The sequence below is a fragment of the Mixophyes fleayi genome, chromosome 1, assembly GCF_038048845.1.
Source record: "Mixophyes fleayi isolate aMixFle1 chromosome 1, aMixFle1.hap1, whole genome shotgun sequence".
Taxonomy (NCBI): domain Eukaryota; kingdom Metazoa; phylum Chordata; class Amphibia; order Anura; family Limnodynastidae; genus Mixophyes; species Mixophyes fleayi.
In genome coordinates, this window is record NC_134402.1 from 241580007 (window position 1) to 241602740 (window position 22734).

The 22734-nt window shown below is 39.7% G+C and overlaps 1 protein-coding gene across 1 annotated transcript in view; it reads right to left on the reverse strand.

Moving 5' to 3' along the window:
• Nucleotides 1–414: 414 nt before the first annotated feature.
• Nucleotides 415–22734, reverse strand: part of SNX30 (sorting nexin family member 30) — a 44035-nt gene continuing 21715 nt past the window's right edge. Inside the window, exons 2-9 of the mRNA XM_075208502.1 lie at nucleotides 22292–22480; nucleotides 20703–20813; nucleotides 18808–18966; nucleotides 16483–16678; nucleotides 14356–14555; nucleotides 11058–11144; nucleotides 9440–9592; nucleotides 415–1282 (exon numbers count right to left, since the gene is read on the reverse strand). Of these exons, the coding sequence (XP_075064603.1) occupies nucleotides 1223–1282; nucleotides 9440–9592; nucleotides 11058–11144; nucleotides 14356–14555; nucleotides 16483–16678; nucleotides 18808–18966; nucleotides 20703–20813; nucleotides 22292–22480 (1155 nt within the window). The 3' untranslated portion in view covers nucleotides 415–1222. The remainder of the gene's footprint in view (nucleotides 1283–9439; nucleotides 9593–11057; nucleotides 11145–14355; nucleotides 14556–16482; nucleotides 16679–18807; nucleotides 18967–20702; nucleotides 20814–22291; nucleotides 22481–22734) is intronic.

Here is a 22734-nt window from a genome sequence, read left to right on the forward strand (position 1 = left end):
TATTACTAATATATTACACAAAACAGGGCCCATGAACAATACACCATTAACTACAGCACTGTCCCCTGCCCTTTACCCAAAGCTTTATCCATTACACTACTTTTCAGTCCAATCCAGGGATTTTTCGCTTCTGAAATTAAATTATGGGATTCCGGCTAAAATGTCTAAAATCTAAATAAGGTATATCCACTAGATTTGACATGACCTTCCAGCATAAGTTCAATGTTGCCTTCGATCTCTAAACAGTCAGTAATTCTTGATTGCAATAATTTTCCTTTTGTGTAGTTGTAGAGAAGTTTTCTATGGCAGACGGTATGTAACAATGCTGCAGGCTTATTTCTGTCCTGGGTTGATTATGAATATGCTACTAAATGCTGAAGGCTATTCAAAGCTTATGACAGTAACACATACAAATCACTTTCAAAAGGTTTTTATTATTTAAAAAATTCAAACATTTATTTAAATTTTCTTTTGCACAGACATTCAAAAACAAACAAAAAAATAAGGGTCTGTTTCAGTTGTTCCCTTTGTACACTTCAGATAAGGCCCCAGTGTAAACAAATTTCCCACTCTAACCTGGCTCCATGTGCAGAGATAACAACAAGTTGCGGTTTTTAATTTTCTCAGGGGGGATAACATTGAAGAGGAACTACTTCATGCCAACAATACAATACAGTTCATGCAAACTTTAGGATCCTTCTCTGAGGAAGAAAAGAAGAAGAAAAAAAGTTTGGACAGTACACAAAACTCTTAGTATTGTCAGTCTTCCTTTGCAAGGTACTTAGAAAAAGAGGAAGTAAACTTTATAGTAACAAAGTTTCTCTGGAAATACACTCGGTGGAAAAATCAGTGGAAAGCTGCATTGTGGGGAGATTTTAATTGCACTCAGCAAGTTAGTTGTTGAAGTCTTTTACGCTTAGTGTTATGAAAGTGAAAAGATCCTTCAGAATGGAGGGCTGAATGCACTTTTCTCAACAAGATGTGTTCAGGCCTCTTCTCACTTCAGTTAAAACAGCTGTCCTTTTTGTAATCGTCTATGAGAGCAGTCAACATAGACAATAATGTTAGAAATGAATCAAGGAGGGATGTGGGAATGATGAAGAGTAAAAGTTTGGTATTTTTGCTTTGTAACATAAATGTAAGTGAAGGTCCTTCAGCCACACAGCATTGTGAATTGTGCAGTGTGATATTTAGTAAATTCAAACATAGTGCAAGCCAATCTTCACTTAGGTTCTGGTTTGTCTTGCAGCAGCGGTATAATGGACTCCCACGCTGTAAGGCACTATCGAGGAAAAATAAAGGATAAAAAAAGTTTAACATAAACAAGACTGCCCAGATAACACTCAAAAGAGATGCAGGTTTTATTCACAAGCCTTCTAACCAGACAGATGTATCAATCTAAACTTACATACCTATCTTTATAATCTCTCTAAATAATGTGACATTGCTGTTGTATACCCTTCAAAAGTGTGACTCAATATCGGTTTCATTGCCAAACTATACGAGACCAGCAACATGTCTTTAATGCATCTTATTTCTAGCAGTCATGCACTGATTAATTTGTAAATCTCTGCGGCCAATAGCAACATGATGACAGGGGCACTAAGTGTGGCCAACATAGAAACTTGCTGCTGCCTACTGAGAATGGGGTCCCCTTTTGCGGGAGGAGTTGTTAGAGTTTACAATTTTCGACTCAAAAGAAGTCAAAATGAAAGCTTGGGCACTATGTAAGATTTAAATGTATAATTTCAAGTTATAATTCTATTATTATAACATTTTAAGTTCTGTAAAATGTTAAGGAATTGAGCTATCAAGTTTCCACACAACCTTAACTGGCCCACCACAAAGGTTTTTCCTGAGGACACCATCCATTAAATCACATGACAAATGACATCATTAATGATATCATTAATGAGATAGAACATTTCAAATTACATAATGAGGACATAACATCCCCTATGATATCACATATCATATAAAACACGCGCAAAGATTATGACAAAAAAAATGCAAGCATAAAAAAAAAAAAACTTGCAATGCAATTCTGCACATTATTCAGAAGGAGCCTCTTGCAATGACACTTTGCTGTGATGTTTGGGTTGAAATCTCCTCTCAATTTTGTGCACCCAAATGAGTGCAGCTTTATCTACTGTAATAACCAGTAGTGTGCACAGCTGCACATCTCGCGAGGCTCCTATGTGACTTCATACTAAATTGAATTCCCCACTACATGTCCCTGCGACCAGGGCCGTCTTTCCCATTGGGCACAATGGGCAGGTTCCCGGGGGCCCTGCAGCCCAGAGGGGACCATCGAAGGCAGCAAAAAAAACCCAAAAAAAAAACCTGAAGAAAATACCTACCTTGCGATCAGCTGGCGATCCGGCTCCCTCCATGGTCTCCTCCTCCGTCATGCTCGCAGTGCATGTCGGGCGTGACGTCATCACGCCCGCCCGACATCCATTGCGGAGCGCGACGGAGGAGGAGACCATGGAGGGAGCCGGATCGCCAGCTGATCGCAAGGAAAGTATTTTCTTCTTTTTTTTCAGTTTTTGGTTTTTTTTGCTGCCTCCGACGGGCCCCCCTGGGCTGCATGGCCCATATATATAATCTTTTTTTTTTTGTATATATAGAGGCCCTGGTGCACTGCTGTGCCCGGGTGCCCAAGATGTTCTTAAGAGGGCCCTGCCTGCGACCATTCTAAAATAGGGCATAAGACCAATGTAGGTGCGATAAGGTTTTCTTAAAAGCTGATTTGCACCTACTATGCGTAATACAACTCCTTTGCAACTCTATGATGATGCATAACTAAGCAGCTTTGTTGTTTAGCATGTGGTGTATTATTTACTAAAACGGCTAAAAGTGTCACATTTTGCATAAACAAAAGCAACCAGACATTTGCCTTTATTGATTATAGTGTACTGGCTGTATGTACACTGTAATTTCCTTAATATTTTATTAGCGTGACCTGTTCGAACAAGATCATTGCTGTGTGCAATCTTTACAGCCCAATGCTCTGTGTTTTTTAGCTTTGTACAGTACATGTGCTTTCAACAGTTTTTTTTTAAATTAATTTCTTGCTTTTACTGCACACTTAAAATATAGAAAAAATTTCACACTTAACATAATCAGTTCCTTTATTAAAAAGACATAGAATCACTTGGACTACTGGCAATCAAACCAGCGTTGTCTTTTACAGATGCTTTAAGTACACTGTGTGCAATGGATGACTTTTGTGCAACACTGGGTCACCAATTATTATACCAGCCACACCCAAGGTTAGTCCGAGTGGCATTTGTTACTTTTAGAGGAGAAAATAACGCAACTTGAGCAGCACATCTGTACGTGATTTGGGAGACGGAGCCTGCCAACCTAGTGTTCTAGGACGTCTGTGCTGTTCATCTGATAGTTTTGGCACAATGAATTAAAATAATGTTAGTCAGTAGCTCAGCAACTCAGGGTTTCTGAGGCACAGTTTGCTGATCTTCCTTCTTCAATTTAAACTGTTGAATCACAGCATGGAGTCATTGATTTCACTCCTCTACATCAGTCTGCATTTTGTATGATGTATTGCACTTGCCCCTCCAGGTGGTCTGACCAGGTACTTAGACTAGTTTATCAGAGAGGCCGCTCCTCCAAAAGATGAACTGTAACAGACTGCTTACTTCTTTTGTGGTTTGAGTGGCTGGTATGAATGTTTCTGGAGTGAAGCAACGCCACCTACCTGCATGGTAGGGTTTATTCAAATTATCTGTTAGTGTGGGATGAAAACACTAATTCTATGTTATCTTTCCAAACCAATAAGATGAATGCTCACAAAATTCCTACACTAGAACAAAATCACAGATAGTTTCCTAAGAGAACAGTGAGCATTCTCCTGGCAGTACATGGGATGCTTCAATCCATCAATATTCATTGTCTTCCTCCAGCATTTTTTTTTATATATATATGCATTTATTTCTGTGTAAACTCCACCTAGTGGCCAGCCTAGTGCCAGCTTAACTGAACAACTCAGGCCTCCGTAGTTAGTACTCAATGCACCCTGGGTAGATGATAGGAGGGCTCCATCTTAGATCTCACATGGTCAGTTATACCACTTTCACATTGCCTCCCCGGCAATATCCCAGGTATATGAACCCAGGATATTGCCAGGGAACAGAGCCTCTACCCCGGGTCTGCAAAAAAAATAATAATAATAAAAAAAAAAAATGAATAAAAAATGTCTACTTACCAGTAGACAGGTAGTATTTTCTCCCCTCTGATTTCCGGCAGCTGTAAAATCAGATGTTCAGACATGTGTATAGAAACAAATGACATCACTTCTAATGGCTAGCTGAAAATTATGCTTTCTCTTTCATCCAGTCTGGGGGACACTGCTTACCATGGGTTGTGGAGGGGAGCACGGCAGTTGGCACCTAGCTAGTTAATCTTTAGCACTGCTGACAGACCCCTCCCCTCTACAATCCCCCCGCCCATAGAGCGCCGGTTATCGGAGATTACAAATGCCAGTGGCCATCTTGGATCCGCGGAGGAGACGAGGAGAAGAAGGGGGCCATACCAAGATCCCCCCTCATACATAGGAGGGGGCATCGGGGTGCTAACCGCTGCGGAGACCTCAACTCTTGAGGTCTCCACTACTCTGCCACATACCATTTTTATTTTAAATCAAAGAAACGGAGCAAGCTGCAGAGACAGCATTATCAGAGGGGGGGAGCTAAGACATAGAGCTCCCCCGCCTTCCAGTGAGAAGTGGTTTAGCCCGGCCTTCTGGCGCCAATGAGAAGCCCGGGAAAGGACACAGATCAGAGGGAGCAGGCACCAGGACACCGCTGTTGGACTTCTCCCCTGTTTGGCGTATGGGCTAAGTATCTGACTTATTTAAACACATATTACTGTATTGCTGTGTACAAAGTGGGCTAGTAGGGGTTATATTGTAGTTCTCCTACTTGCCTAAATATTATATTGTGTTTAAAAAAATTACAAGTACAACTTTTATGACAAGATTAGTTGATTACTTGTTTTTTCCCACTATTCTCTTCACATTCTCTCTCTCTCTCTACTCAGCTAAATTTAACAATTTAAGTCTGTGTGTTTGGTGTGCCTTCCTTTATAAAAATGACAGATAAGGGAAAGGGCCCTATGGCAAAATATTTCACATGTTCAAGATGTAATGTAAAATTACCTTGTGGGCAGAAGAATCCCAGCTGAAATCTATATTTGTGGCTGCGGGTTCTTCTTTTAGACCCACATTTGCTTCAGCTTGGGTTGCTAGAGCCATGGAAGCATGGGCAGACCAACTGGCAGAGGCCTTACAGGACTCTGATTTACTTCCCCTGGCTTTGCATTTGAAAGAAGCAGAGGGGTACCTTTATGAGGCGGCCCAGAACACAGCGTCTGTGTCCTCCTCTATTCAGGCTGCATCTATTTCAGCAAGAAGAACGTTATGGCTGAAATCCTGGGAAGGAGATGCGGAATCAAAAAAGTCAGTTGAAACCATTCCTTTTTCAGCAGCAGGTTTGTTTTGCCCGGAACTGGATACTATGATTTCCCAGGCAACAGGGGGCAAAAGCACTTCTTTGCGGTATTCTCAAGTAGGGGCCGGACTCCTTGGGTAAGCTCCTTTCGTCAGCCCTTTAGGGGGATCTCCTCATCTAGAGGACAATCATTTAGAGGTAGACAACCAAATGCTCGAGGCTCCTCTGTCAGGGGTATATCCTCGTTTGCAGCTAGGCGCCAGGCCTCCAAGACACAGGAGAAGCCTGCGTCCTGACGACCACTCTACTCTGCCGGAAGTGGCGCCAGTGGGGGGACGTCTGTCTCTGTTTCGGGAACAATGGGCAGCGTCATCCCAAAACCCTTGGATTCGGGGCATTATATCAAGGGGGTACATGATAGACCTGCTGGGTTCTGTACCACATCGTTTCTTTGTAACCCCGCTACCCCGAGATCCAACAAGAAGACAGGCAATACAGGCTTGTGTCGCCTCTCTTCTTTCGCAAAGAGTCATCTGCATCCCAGACAACCAGAAGGGAAAGGGGTTTTATTCAAATCATGTCGGTCATGGTGGCGCGTCTTCACTTAAAGGGAGTTCAGGTCGTTCCTTATTTGGACAAACTACTCATCAAATCCTCCTCAGAGATTTGCTTACGTCAGCACTTATCCCTCACCTTGGCAGTCCTCGAGAGCCATGGATGGCTGATAAACTTAAAGAAATCCCAGATGGTTCCATGTCAACGCATGGTCTTCCTGGGGCTTATCCTGCCTACGGAGAAGATCAGTTCAATCCGGGCTATAACAACTCAGGTCTTGTCCTCTCCCAATCCCTCAATTCATTTGTGCATGCGGCTGCTTGGGAAGATGGTGGCCTCCTTCGAAACGATCCCCTTCGGCCGGGCTCATTCTCGATGCTTCCAGTGGGATCTGTTACGGAAATGGTCAGGATCCCACATACACTTGGATCTCCAGAGGATTTTGCTGTCTCCGGGGGCGAGAGAATCGCTCCAGTGGTGGCTGAATCAGGATCACATGTTGGTGGGCAGGTCTTTCGCTCCATGGTCATGGATCATAGCCACGACAGATGTCAGCCTGAGAGGTTGGGGGGCGGTAATCCTGCACCTCCGGCTCCAGGGACTTTGGTCGGTTCAGGAATCAGCCTTATCAATAAACGTGTTGGAGTTGAAGGCAATTCTTTTAGCCCTTCGGGGGGCCCAGTCCCTCCTCCAGGGCCACCCTGTCAGAGTTCAGTCCGACAATGCCACGGCTGTGGCATATGTCAACAGGCAGGGAGGAACCAGGAGTGTAGCTGCAATGGAAATTGCAGCTCAGATTTTTGTTTGGGCAGAACAATATGTTCCAGCAATATCGGCAGTATTCATTCCAGGAATAAAGAATTGGGATGCCGACTATCTAAGTCGAAATCAAATGATGCCGGGGGAGTGGTCACTCCATCCGGAAGTATTTCAGTCTCTAGTTCAGAGGTGGGGTCTTCCGGATATAGATCTCATGGCCTCCAGACACAACAGAAAAGTTCACAGGTATTGCGCAAGGGCAAGAGACCCCTTAGCGGTGGCAGTGGACGTAATGACGATGTCATGGGAGTTCAGGTTGGGATAGCTGTTTCCTCCGATTCCCATGCTTCCTCACGTGCTCAGGCGAGTAAGGCAAGGCGGTCTGCCGGTAATTCTAATAGCTCCCTCATGGCCACGCCGAGTGTGGTACATGGACATAATCTCTATGGCGGAAGGACAAGGATTTTGTCTTCCGTCACGAGACGACCTTCTTCTTCAAGGTCCCTTCAGTCACCAGAATTTACCTCAGCTCAGTTTAACGGCATGGCTGTTGAAGCCAGCCTCTGGAGGGCTAGGGGTTTTTCCTCCAGTGTAGTGATCACTATGATGCGAGCTAGAAAGCCAGTTTCAGCTCGCATCTATCACCGGATTTGGCGAGCCTATATCAGATGGTGCGAAAATAGGACATGTCACACGTCTTCCTTTCGTCTCTCTGGCTTATTGGCTTTCCTTCAGGATGGGCTGGAAGCAGGGCTTCGTTTAGGTTCCCTAAAAGTTCAGGTATCGGCACTTTCAGTCTTTTTTCACCTTCAGGGAGTCTTACATATTCAGCCTCCCTATGTTCCGCCTACAGCACCATGGGATCTTAACCTGGTACTGGATATGCTTAAAGGACCTCCTTTTGAGCCTTTACTTGTGGCAGATTTTAGGTGTTTGACCTGGAAGGTCGTCTTTCTTTTGGCAATTGCATCGGCATAGGGTGTCGGAATTGGGAGCTCTGTCTTGCCGGGAACCATATCTGTTTTTTCACGAGGACAGAGCGGTTTTGAGAACACTCCCCTCTTTTGTTCCAAAAGTGGTGTCCTCCTTTCATTTGAAACAGGAAATTTTAGTTCCGGTTTTTTCATCTACTTCTCTGTCTGATCTGCAGTCTATGGAAAAGTTAGATGTGGTTAGGGCTCTCCGTATTTATGTCAAAAGAACATCTCAAATTAGACGAACAGATTCCCTGTTTGTTCTCTATGATTCTAACAAAAGAGGCTGGCCAGCCTCTTAACAGTCCATTGCAAGATGGATTATGGCAACTATTAAGCAGGCTTACATAAGAGCTAACCTTCCTGTACCTGAGAGACTTACGGCCCATTCCACCAGATCGGTAGGGGCGTCATGGGCAGCAAGAAATGGGGCTTCTGCTGACCAGCTTTGCAGGGCAGCCACCTGGTCTTCTGTCCACACATTTACCATCTATCAGAGCGGTCCCACCCTTGGGGGGCTGCTTTAGAACACCCCCATGGTAAGCAGTGTCCCCCAGACTGGATGAAAGAGAAAAGAGGATTTATATACTTTATTAAATCCGTTTCTCTGATTCCGTCTGGGGGACACTGCGATCCCTCCCTTCTGCCTTTTCTCTGTATGCTCTTGGTTGATTGACCTATTTCCTTGGGGCTTTTTAAATTAACTGAGGAGGAAGAGGCGGGGGGATTGTAGAGGGGAGGGGTCTGTCAGCAGTGCTAAAGATTAACTAGCTAGGTGCCAACTCCCGTGCTCCCCTCCACAACCCATGGTAAGCAGTGTCCCCCAGACGGAATCAGAGAAACGGATTTAACGTAAGTATATAAATCCTCTTTTTAAAGCGGTAATAGGCGGACCATACGCCTGTATAATGTAATCCAGGTATAGGGTGCGCTTACTGCCTCTTTAAAAGCATCATTTTCAGCTGCCCATTAGAAGTGATGTCATTTGTTTCTATACACACGTCTGAACGTCTGATTTTACAGCTGCCGGACATCAGAGGGCAGAAAATACTAACTGTCTACTGGTAAGTAGACATTTTTTATTATTTTCTTTTTCTTTTTAACTCTTTCGGTGAGACCCGGGTTTTTCAACCAGAGTCTTATCATTCAGACTGGAGGCTACCCGGGTCGGACCCGGAAATACCTCTCCAAAAAACCTGTTCACACTCAGCCTCAACCCAAGTCGTTAGGGCTCGACCAGGGAAAAAAAAATGGGATTTAGAGGCATTGTGAACGAGGTATAAAAGGTGCAGGATGTTTTTCACTTCAGCATCGCTTCAGGTTATGCAGTTATGTCATGTTTTTATGTTTGCATTCCATAACATCTGTTTATATTGAAATTGCATTCCATTTGTTTGTTACAGTTTTATCACTTGAAGTCACTTTTTACTATAATAAACTCCATTCCCCAGATCTTCACATTTAGATTGAATAATTAAAAGTAGTTGTGGTTATGCTGTCTGATTATATTCAGACCAAAGGTAAGTTTATACTGAGAACAGAACACTCATAAATATTTATATCTGCCAAGACAACTGATAACTTCATGCAGGTATGTAAAGGTGAATTTAGAAAAAAAATACCCTGTATGTAACACATGGTTATATATAGGTCTTTTAATCAGATATATTTCTCTTTTACCTTCTCATAGTACTGGATGTTTTTGTCAGCCATTCCCATAAGCAGTTGGCGGAAATCTTGTGTCTTGTTATTCTGCCACCTTTCCATGTCTGCCTTCAAATCTGCATTGAAGCATTCTACTTTGTCTTGGCACTTCTCTACCTCTGTTGGCACCTGAGAGATTGAAAAGGTGATGAATGAATGTAAAAAACTAACAGGAGCTTTACATAGGAAATGCTCAAATCCAGACCTTTTTATAAAGACCAACATTTTATAATTATTTTAGCTTTGTGTGTTTCCAATAGGCTTAACTAGAAATCCAGCCAGGATACAGCAATCATCCAGCCGGGACACGCACATGCCAATCATCCAGCCGGGACACGCACATGCCAATCATCCAGCCAGGAAAACAAGCACCAGCATGCCCAAACGGTTAATGGCAGCCTGGGATTGCTGTGACCTCTAGTGCACCAAGCCAAAATGGTGTGTTTACTATAAAATATTTTATTACCCCACACCCAATGCCCAGGGTTGTGCTAAGAGCCCTATTGCTTTCAGTATGGGGCTGGATATACCTAGGGGAGGGATTATATTTTTGCAGACCAATCTCCATAGGGAATCCAGCCCCATGCTGACCATCGTGGGGCTGGTTGTCATTATGACACGTTGCAGGTTATCCTGGTATAATGTCACCAGCCCTGACTGGCAAAACCTAGTGTTGGTGCTAGCTTTTTGTCCCCAGATTTTGTTATTTTTTATTTATGTACTTTTGTCTGTATTGTGCCAGCAACATTAGGGTTTGTGTACTCGGGGAGGGGGGTGCACGCTGCATTTCTCTTTTTCTTTAGTATTAACTATTTTGCGCGACGTTGACATTGTTGTTTTAATATTGACATTGTCACAATCAACATAACATTTTAACCATGTCAAGATACTGAATAAGTTGACATACTGTCGACAGATTCAGCATTGCCAGATCGCACCAAGTCCATCAGGACACACACGCAGTGATCATTTAGCCAGGAGACACACACACGTGATGGTCATTCAGCCTGGACACACAGACACACAGTGAGCATTCAGCCTGGACACACATATGCGGTGATCATCCAGCCTGTCTCCTCTGTATACATATAAAGAGGAGTCCCTCGGTAACAATGTGTCACTCAGCATACCACAACAGAGCTTAATAGTGCAATCTACACTCTACTATTTTACAGGATGAGAGGAGAGCCTACGTTGAATCAATTCAGCAAACCGTGCCCTCTATGCACAATGAGATCACTCTACTGCCAAACTACAATTCATGGCTACTAAATTGTATCTGAGGGGTATCAAGAAATATTTTCACATACCAATCGTTTCATTATTAGCACAGAACTCTGCAACACTAGAAATACGCAGTCTTTATTTATTGGTTTTGAAACACCATTCGTTCAATTACACCTATTCAATGATTTTATTTGCAGTTGTAACAATGATGCAGTATTTGACTTTAAACAAAAGTTATCAATATGTTTACAAGGTCACATATTTCTAAATCTAATGTAAATGAAAACAGGAGGAAATCAAATTGAAACAATGAAATATATAACCCACTGTGTTATTGAGACTTCAGAAGTGAAATACAAAAACTCACTCCAGTTTTCTCTTCTCTTTTCAAAGCTGCAGCTTCCAGTTTGACTTCATATTCTGCGTGTACTTGATCCCTTTTTTTCAGGACACTCTAGAAATATATGTATAGAGTTATTAGTAATTTACTTGGGGCTGACAGTTCTACTTAAGTGGATGTTATAAGAGCAGCAACAAATGTATTGACACCCTAGTCATAAAAGTAAAATGGATGAGCTAGCAAAAATATTTAAAACAGAAGTATAAGGAATACTTTTTTTTAAAAAAAATAAAAATAAAAAAAATGAACACCCCAATAGGTAGCATTAATTCAGGAAAAATATGATTTATTTTTTTTTAAACAAAAAGGTGTAAAATCTATTTATGAATACAGACAGTGGCTACCTGGCAGACCTCCCACTTTCACGCAGGGACATGTATCTCTTAGACAAACTGATATCTTCATTAAGAATAGGCCAAGAGAAATAAAATTTACTGACATACACTCCTAGAAAAATTACGTTATACAGCTTCATTACCATACTGTATACTGAAGTGCAAAAGCAAGCATTTTGAATCTGTGAAGTCAGGGACATATTATTTTATCTTTGTGGAATTATTATACTAATGATTTATTTTCTATAGAGCTCTCATTCATCAAAATAGAAAAGGAAATGTGTGCACTGCAGAATGCTAAAATATGAAATGTCTTTCAAAATGTGCACCTCATTTAGAAAAAAGTCACATGGGTGCTTTTTGTGCCCATATGTTTTGCGCTTGGAACCTGGTGATTAACACATTTCATGCACATAGCACTCAGTGTAAACACTGACATCCTGTTACACGAATGTGGACAAATAACTATATGAATGCTGCTCTTTGCATTCATAGAACGTATCTGTGAAGTGTGCCAAGAGATTAGCACTTACACTCACTTTCTGTGCAAGCAAATAGTGTGGAAACAGTTCCGCGGTGAAAACATACAGGCGCTTAAAGCATCTATGTGTCCTTAGCTTTAGGCTGTTTGCAGGGGATGGAGTGAAAAAGATATCTCTGAAGAGGGCAACGCACAATATATTTGGGGTAAGAATTAGATTTAAAGTGAAAATATACTCTATTTCTAGGTCCGAATTATTTTTGCTTTAGTTTTTGAGTTCTAATTGAAGCATTGGCTTTAGATCTTATAAAATAGTATGCATTATTAAATATAATTAATTTGATTCTTTGCTTTCATAAATGAGTGCAATATGTTGCTTGCACACCAGTGTAAAATTAAATATCAGCCATAGCTCCTCCAGGTAACTGATCATGCAGAATGTTCCAATACATGACTCTCTATCCTAAAAATAATATATGTGTGAAACATCTCTCAGACACTTTGTTTTATGGAGCATAAATAGTTCTAGCAATCAGACAACTGGTGCCCTAATACACACTCAATTGCCACTTTATTAGATACCCTTTCTAGTGGTAAGCAGGACCCCCCCTTCATAACAACCTGAATTTCTTTGTGGTGTGGATACAACAAGGTGCTGTAAACATTCCTTAGAGATTTTGGTCCATGTTGACATGATAGTATCACGTAGTTGCTGCAGATTTTTAAATTCATGCTTTAAATCACCTGTTCCACCATATCTCAAACGTGCCCTATTGGATTGAGATCCGGTGACAGTGAATGCCATTGGAGTACTGAACTCCATGTCATGTTTGTGGAACCAGTATGAGAGGACATGGTGCGTTATCCTGCTGCAAGTAGTCATTAGAAAGTTGGTAGACTGTGCCCATAAAGAAATGCACATGGTTAGGAACAATACTCAGGTAGTCTGTGGAATTGAAACAATGCTCAACTGCTTCTAAGGGGCTTAATGAGTGGGAAGAAAACATTCTCTATACCATTAGACCACCACCACCCTGTACTGTTGACAGAAGGTAAATGCCAAATTCTGACCCTACTATATGCATGTCATATCAGAACTCAAAATTTGTCAGACCAGGAGACATTTTTCCAATCTTACGTTGTCCAACTTTGGTGTGCATGTGCCCACTGTAGCTTCAGTTTCCTGTCCTGACAGGAGTGAAACCCAGTGTGGTATTCTGCTGCTGCAACCCATCCACTTCAAGGTTCAACGTGCTGTGTATTTAGAGATGCTCTTCTGCATGCCACGGTTATAACGCATGGTTATTTAAACTAAATTGTCAGCTTTAACCAATCTGGCCACTCTCATCTGTCCTCTCTCATTAACAAGGCATTTCTGCCCACAGAACTGCTGTTCACCGTTTCTGAGATTTCAATTCTCCCAGTCAGGTACTAACAATCATTTCACGGTCAAAGTCACTTAGATCACATTTGTTCCCCATTCTGGTGTTTGGCCTGAACAACACTAAGGGCTAGATTTACTAAGCTGCGGGTTTGAAAAATTGGGGATGTTGCCTATAGCAACCAATCAGATTCTAGCTTTCATTTATTTAGTATCTTCCACAAAATGACAGCTAGAATCTGATTGGTTGCTATAGGCAACATCCCCCCTTTTTTAAACCCGCAGCTTAGTAAATCTAGCCCTAAACCTCTTGATCATATCTACATGCTTTTAAGCTTTGAGTTGATGCCATATGACTGGCTGATTAGATATTTAATTAAGTGGCACCAAGTGTATATATCAATATAAAGCAGCACACCAGACTTTTTGTTTCACTCCTTTTCATTTTGTTAGTGGAGCAGATGGAATGCGATTTCCAGGCTGTATGCAACAAATGTCATTTCTAAGAAGCAGGTGGTGTACTGTGCATTTATATTGTATTTATTTATAAATGATAGATAGACGGAGAGACAGATAGATAAAGGATTATAAATTTAACCCTTAAAGAAAAAGACACTTCACAAAAGTGGCGTTTACCTTTAAGTTCCTCTATTTATGAAGCTGCATCAGATTTATCTGAGAATTTTCAGTAGTTCTAGAACACATTAATAAAATGCAGAATGGACACAAAGAGTATCTGCTGTTTCTGATAAAGTCAGTTTGGCGATTGCAAGGTAGGGGTGGGAGGCAGATTTACTAAAACTAAAAAGTCGAGATGTTGCCTATAGAAACAAATCAGAATCTGGCTATAATTTATCCAGTACATTATAAACAAGGACAGCTAGAATCGGATTGGTTGTTATGGGTAACATCTCCGCTATAACCTTTTTAGGAGTTTTAGTAAATCTATCCCAGGGTCTTTGTTCTTTTCTAGGTCATATAATGTGAGGAAGGCACCACCCAAGAAGGACTTTATCTCAGATGTTACAGATTTTCCTTAAAAGTGCATATATGCTCAATTCAAGTCACCTTCATTGATTCAGAGTACAGGATATATTCTCTTAGTACTGGCAGGAAGTCCTCTGTCATGTCTTCTGTCAGCTCCTCTAGTGCTGTGCTGCAGTTTCCAATGCAGGCAGAAACTCCTTCCAGGGGCTCACGTAGCTCTCCTTCTAGAGCACTCCAGGTGGAATAGACCGGCCCGTACTCTCGAAGTTCCACCAGGTATTCTAATATAGAATATGCAGTTTTTTTTAGACAATGAGCACTGCCATCATTGTTCCAAGCATAGGATGTACTATTCTCATGCATGTATTTAAACGCTAAAGAGCATCTTTAACCTATATGGGACAGTATAGAACTTCAAATGTAAGGCCTATGGCATTTTACTTGCTGGGATCAATGGTAAAATATAATACGGCTTCAAGCCATTTTATGCCTATGCCTTACCATACATGGTAAAGGATGGTGAACCATACTATTTAGCTTTCTTAAATGACAACTCAGTTGCTCATTTCTATGCAATAGCATCACATGCCAAAATCCACTTACTTTGATCAATATAGTGTTATGTTCACAATGTAAACTACACAGTATTTTCTTTACTAGCACCACCTTAACAACTTAACTTTAAACTATAAATATGAGGTTGGCTATGGCTTATCACAGCAGAATATACATTATTGAATAGACACAACTATACAGACTTTTGTCAGCAAAAGCAAATATTAAATAGTAACCTAATTGTTTGGCTACAATACACAAGTGTTAAAAAAAAAATACCTCTGACATGGAACTGAGGAAAGATGACATAATATACAACATTTGGGTTAAGCTCTATGTTAATAGAGATTGCAATAAACAAAAAAACTAGATATTTGTCTACACTTAAAGGTATTCTAATTCCTTTTTTTGTCATGTAATCCTCCTTCAAACTACAGTAGCCCCAGTATTTTTGGATATATTCTTAAAACACACTTAGGATTACATTCATTAGTTCCAACGCGTTTTTGGCCTTCATTTTTACCAAAAATCAATAGTAGTAGTAGAGTGGCATATGAACATCCTAGGTGCAGGAGATAAATCAATAGTAGTAGTAGAGTGGCATATGAACATCCTAGGTGCAGGAGATAAATCAATAGTAGTAGTAGAGTGGCATATGAACATCCTAGGTGCAGGAGATAAATCAATAGTAGTAGTAGAGTGGCATATAAACATCCTAGGTGCAGGAGATAAATCAATAGTAGTAGTAGAGTGGCATATAAACATCCTAGGTGCAGGAGATAAATCAAGCACATGATGTAGTGCAACTAGGCGAAACGCCATTGACGGCAAAGCCCAAGTGATTCCGTAACATACCACAAAATTAATTTATAAACGAGCTTACCCTACAGAAGCGAGAGCCCCTGAGTTTCAACAAGACTCAGTTACACTCGAGTACAGTGGTGGACAACAGGCAGCCCTTCAAGTTTTCACTTACCTCCTGCTTTATTTGCAGATTTGTATGTTATAGCCTGTAAAACTACTTTTAAATGGCTTCTGATATGTTATTACAGATAAGTATCTCTTTCTTTGATTACATGTATTATTTTAACTTATTACTGAGATTAAGGGTAACGTGTGGCCCTTTTGAAGGTTAGAGGGCCACAACATGCGCACCCCAGAAGTGTATTGGGTTGCCCATCACTGTCAATTGCCAAACTTTTACAGCAAGTTTTATCTAACATGAGCTTAGGAAGAAATGACATCTAATCATAAATTTAAAAAAAAAGTCATTATCTTAAACAAAAATAAAAAACAAGACAAAGTAAAAACACAAACACAAAACTATATTATGATCAACACAATAAGACCAAACCTCCCATAAAGTACTCATATGTGTTAGCAATATACATGTTACAATACGCAGTATACATTTAAGGGCATATTTGTAGGATGCATTAATCACATGAAAACAACATTTGTTGTTGTTCTTTCTTCTCCGTTAACATTACATACATTTTTGTCAATAAAATAAAATTATACTTATTTTGAAAATGAATTGGTTAAATAAATGTGGTCACAAAAGGATTACCAATTATTGTTTAATCAGGAAAAACATTTCAATGCAGTTCATGAACATGGCATTAATAGCTCTATAAAGCACACAGAACATACCTACTTCCTCTTTGATAATGCGTTGTGCTATCCTGTCAATCGTTCCAAGTTTCAGTGCAAATGTGTCCAAGTATTCTCCAATTGCTGAAAATTCCACTGGGCGATTTCTCAATTTGTAACCACTTGTCACATATCGTACAGACTCTCCCATTTTGGACAGCAGAGTAATACCTTGCTTTTTGTGGCTGTACAGATCCTGTCAAATGCACAAATAAAACCAGGTTAATTTACAGATTTACGGTCAAGTGTTAAAAAATACAAATACATCTATTTGTGCTCCTGACAAGTTATTTGAGCCGAGGCTTTAAATTCAGTGACCTGTAACTGGAAAAGTAAAGTAGTTATGTTTAGGTTTCTAGTTAATCAAATGCTTCACAGCTTCCATAGGATTATGAAATCATTTATTATGCAACAAAAGCAGAACACAGAAGGTCCTATTTAGACTTAAGTGTAAAATGCATAATTTAAGTGTGAGCAAAGATGCAACTTGCATTTCCATGTCTGCATTTTAACTTGAACACATCTTTAGATATGTGCAAACTTAGATCTAGTATAGATACGCCTATCATCATCATCAACTTCAAAACTTGCACCTGGTTTTTGTAGGTACAGAATTTATATCCTGTGGACAACGTATTTTAAGATCCATTTAATTGAAAATAAGACACATATGAAAGGGGTGCTGTCCTGATTACGGCATAAAAAAATTATTAATGTGGTCATCATCCCTCCCAAAGACAAGGGGAAGTAAACAAGGAGTATATGTTGGAGCATAATGTATGTTAGTGGATGCTTCAGAATTTTTTTTTGTCACCTAGCTGGAGTGTTTAAGCAGTGTTTATATGGTCTACGGCCCAGCCAGAGCTGCTAAAAGACTGGGACATATCTTTGACTAGAATGTACTGTTCAGAGTCATTCAATGTGCTTTATGTATTCATATAGGAAACACAATACATGAAAGCACTACCTTCCATCAATGTTTGAGATAACCTTTGCATGAACTTTAACCAGTGGAACTAGTCAACTGACATGTGTCAGTGATAGATACCAGACCCATAAAAAAGTTATGCATTGTATATCCCAATGTGTGGCAAAATCATACAGGGATTATTGGAAATCTCTGCTATGATCTAGAAAAACATTATACATTTTAAAGAAAGTTTTAATAGTAGTGCTTTTGAAAAAAATGCAATAATACCATTATAAAACAAATTGGCAAACAAAAAACATTTCTTTCAGTGAGGTCACAAAGGAAATGGAGGGGGTGGGCAAAGAAGTCTATTTAAAAGTAAATTATTTCAGAAATTGACAATTATTGTGGCTCACTCTTTCTATTGAGGATTTGTCCATACCTTCTAGCCTTTCCCAGACGGCAGAATTATGCCGGTGTACTATAATGGTTTCTATTTTTATTCTTGTTTTATTTTAAGAAAACCGTTTTGCATATATATTTTCTGTATGTGACTTTGTTATAACCCTTTTTAATTCTATAATATTTGTGAAATTTTGTCCATTATGTTATGCCATCTTTGTGTTCTTAAAAAATGTAAGTGTCAGATAGGCTTGACTGCAATAATGCTACATTTTGACGGGACATTGTTTGGTATAGAGTATGTCTAATGAAAATAGGGCGCAATTTCAGGTTAGGATCAGTCAGGGTGTATCTGAAGACTTCCTAAGAGTGTCAGACCTTGAACGAAACCTTAGAAACAGGGCCGTGCGTTTAAAAGTGAATGTGAGATATTGTTTTGGGGGATTTTAGACAGAACAGGTGGCTTTGTTTAGATTAACCCTTTAACGCCGAATGTTCTGGTGGGTCAAGCCGAGAAAGATACCTTTAACTTGTGTCTGTTTGCCCTTTACTGTACTGCACTTGCACATTAATGTCCCTGACCTACAAGTAGTGCACCTCTAAACATGTATGCAGGTTGTGCACATGTGTAATGCGCTACCTTTGCAACAAGATGCATCTTTACATCGCGCAAACGCACTTTTGTGACATTCTAGATCAGGCCCACAATGTTTTGTTATACAAATATCACTTCATTTATCAGGAATATGGAATCAAAACCCAAAAGATAATGCAAATCCCCATGTTCTTTTCTTGAATTGCCCAAGTTTGGTATAAGTGATGATGCCTGCAAGACCTCACCATGGAACATAGCTTATTCACTTCTTTTTAAGTAAAGAGTGTTTTTACCATAAACAAAGTAACAACATCCCACACATACCACCACCACCATTTAGCCATAAGAGGTGCTGCACTGAAGCTCGTCCAATATGCTTAACAGCTATTTTATATACTTTTATTTTGAGAATACTAACCTTGGCAGTGAGAAAGACTTTGAAGTGCTCATTGAAGGAGAGAACTGGATGATCTGCAATCCTTTTGAGAAACTTGTCCAAAGCCCTTCTCCTGGTCTCTACAAACTCTTCTGAAAAACGATCAACTACACCCTTTACCACAAATTTCTCTGGGAGAGGCTGAAATAAAAACAGAAGAGCATAGTTGTGTGGAACAATAGACAGACATATGATGTTCCCGGTGGTAATCGTTATTACAATGTGGATTACCCCAACTAATATGTTGACAAAATAATTCCGACATAAATAAAATATAGACTTAATATTACAAAGACAAAGAAGATCTCCAACCTGGCTGACATTAAATCAGAATACAGAAAATCACTTGCATTTCCACGTCTGTGGAAGAAACTTCACAGTGACGTCACTTAATACAGCAACATAGGCATTTCTGGATTTAAAGTGGCAACGCCAGGACCTATTCTACAATGTCTTCTAAGGGATAGGGTTAGGCGCTGTCACCTGCTATTGCCGCTTTAAATACTAATGTCACTGTATTACCTTACGTCATTGTGAACTGACAGGATTTTCTGTATTTGGATCTAATGACAGCCACGACGGAGATCTTCTGTATCTTTGTAATAGTAAATCTATATTTTATTTATGTCGGAATCATAGTATTCTGAATTATTTTGCCAATATATTAGTTGTCAGAGTTATCAGCATCATAATAGCGTACAGCACCCGATGTTCCATAGTAATGAACAAACACTGGAATATATCTTTTATATCAAGACAACAAGCACTTTAACATAATATTACTAAGAATATAGTGTACAACTGTTGTTAAGTCCCAAAAGCAAAGTAACTATATTGAGAGAAATAAAGACAACATATGCATTGTCTGGATTAAAAGAAATGTCTACCTTTGTGGACTATATATAAGTCAAGTAGACCAAAGCCGTAATGTTTGTCTAACAAAGAACCCCAGATTAGCTTCTAAAAGTGTACATAATCCTTGCTTTATATTAAAATCGATTTTCTGTCCTGTTAACCCGTGCATGATACTCATGCATTCTATTCAAATCAAGCTACTTAAGGTGTTAAAAAGGTTCTTGTCATGCATTTGGGCCATAGCCCAGGCCTCCTCAGGGGGAAGAGCGTTACTTCCCGACGCAAGCGCCCTTTTTTAACGTGGTTTTATTCACATGTCACCACCTCATCATTCTTCTCCATCACCTCATCCTTCATTTTCATCGCCACATCTATCCAGATGTCTATCCAGACACAGGGATCTCTCTCAGCGGTCCTGAGTATCACACTCCTCTCACTCTGTCACCCCCGGCAACCATCAACCAATCCCCACTGTCACCCCCGGCAACCACCAACCACTCCCCACTGTCACCCCCGGCAACCACCAACCACTCCCAACTGTCACTTCTCCTTCAAGAAATATATATATATTTTTTTTAAATCTTTATAAACACTTTTAACAATTAACAAATTAAATTAACAAATTAAAAACATCTTAGTATACCAAATTTCAGCCCTTTCTGAATTTTTTTTTACACACACACTAAGAAGTTAGTAGGTCACTTTCTAATGACATCCCCAATAATTGTTTATATAGTGTGCAGAGAGGTCTTGACATTTACTGCTTACATTTATATCTTCATCTCGGAATCAAATAATGTTTTCAGATCTGTCCTAACACAGGTCCCAATTCAATACACAGGTGATTGAGTTGATTAAACACCATTACATTCATAAATCTAATGTTACACCTACAACTGGGCCTATATTCACACTCACAGTGGCCAATACAGACTTTATTAGTACTAGTAGTAAATGCATACTCAGATCTCCAAGGTTACTACTTCTGTATCTCATGCGAACACCAGTAATATAGTACCTACGGGAATGAAGTGAGTAGGCTGGGTGTCTTCAAGTTTAATCCTCAACCAATCAAAGTCCTGGTACCTTCGACGTATGGAATACTCAGGGAGTTCAAATTCTGCACGTGTTGTCTGGAAAATGAAAAAGGAAAAGTGTAAAAATGTATTAAAGCACCAAAAACTAATCCTTATTTCTCGGATTACAAAAAAAAATAATTTGTAACTTCCAATGAAAGAAAATCAAGAAAACTGTATAACATAATAAATCAAACAAATAGGGTTAAAAACAGTATAAATCACAATGTGAAAACCAATTTACTCATTGTTTTTAATTTACATTTTCTGCACCACTTAGTGGTAATGGAGTTTCAGAATCTCAGAAAGTACTGACTATCTTAACCGGAATTAATCTTGTGTTAGAGCTGTGGTACATTAGCAACAGTGCACTGTGATCTTCCGCATGCTCAGTAAAAATCTGTCAGCTCTTCTAAAGTTCTTTTGTAACAGCTGGCTCACAGTGTGCCTGTCTACATGCATCTCATTGTTTTCAAACAGTTTGAGAAAGACACAGCAACACTTTCCACCTATCAAGCAGACCGTGTGATAAATCATAAGGACTGACAGATTATAATGCATTGTCAATAGTGTAGCCCAGCCCTTACGTATGAGTTTCTGATTCATTTTTAGATGGAAAAACTGGTATAGCTAGCATGATCGCCAGGTACAGTATATAGTGCTTTCTGCTCTTTTACTTCCCTCAACTGTTTCTCACAAACCTAGCCTAAAGGTTCCTACACACAGGTGGTTTTTCTGCGTATATTCATTGGAAAGGCTAACAAAGCACAATACAAATTGAACATATTCATAGTTTTTGATGATCTTTACTGCACTTTCTGATGTCATGGAGATCAAACCAAAAACATTGTTGGGATGTTTTTAGCTGTCGAACACCTTTACTGAAGATAATATGCATGTCTCATTGTCGAACATCTGGATCAGTGTCTATCTGCCTATACAGGTAGATGCCCAAACTGAGAAGCCTATATTTGTTATATCTACTCAGATGCCACATAAAGTCTGGACTATGCCTCTTTATATAACAATCTCAGCACAGCAGTTTACATTTTAGTTGTTATTTAACTATGCAGCCACAGAAGCTGTATATACAATAATCAAATTATGGTTACATAATAATTTATTAGATTTCTTTTTCCTTTCACAATATCCAAGTCAATGCAAATTCTATTTCTTTTCTGTTACCTGTCAAGGTTTATTCCACACAACACTTTTCTCTTTTTGAGTTCCAGACATAACACACCTCAAGAAAATTCCGAGGTTAATAGCTTAACAATGAAATACATTCATTCCTATACTGTTTTTTTTAGAAGTCAGTCAGAGTTCTGGTACACCTAACTCCTTTGTGCCTTCTAATATCCGTATATACACAGTACAGATACATTTAACCCTATATATTTAATGTAGTATACCTATCTGAAGGGAAAAAGAGAGGGGTCAAAAACACATTTTGGATGCATTTACAGACACGTATACTTCTATATCCACTAAAAAATCCACAAAAGGCACATCAGTTCTTTCATTCAGTAGTTTACCTTGGTCATAACACGGTAAGTTATGTAGGTTTCCATAGTGCACACATGTTTCTTTGGGTCATCAACAGTAACAAAGAGGTCCCTTGTCTCCCCATCCATATCATCATCCAGCTGAAGCCTGTTCAGAAGGGAGGATGAAGATGCTGGACTTGAAGTATCTGCAGGGGTACCATTTGGCAAACTAAGGTCCTACAGCAGCAATAAAAATAATATGCAATATAAGATACAGTACAAACTAAGTAACACAAATAACAATTAATGTTTCACATAGTGTTAAAAAAAACACTACACCAATGAGGTGCTTTGAAAAAATCAATAACAACATTTTTAAAGTACAAGAGTTTCCTCTGTGTTATTGATGGGATAACTGGTCTGCTCACAAGAGAAAGTTATAATCGCCTAGCAATACGAGGGTTTTACTTCTCACATTGCATGTAAGTATC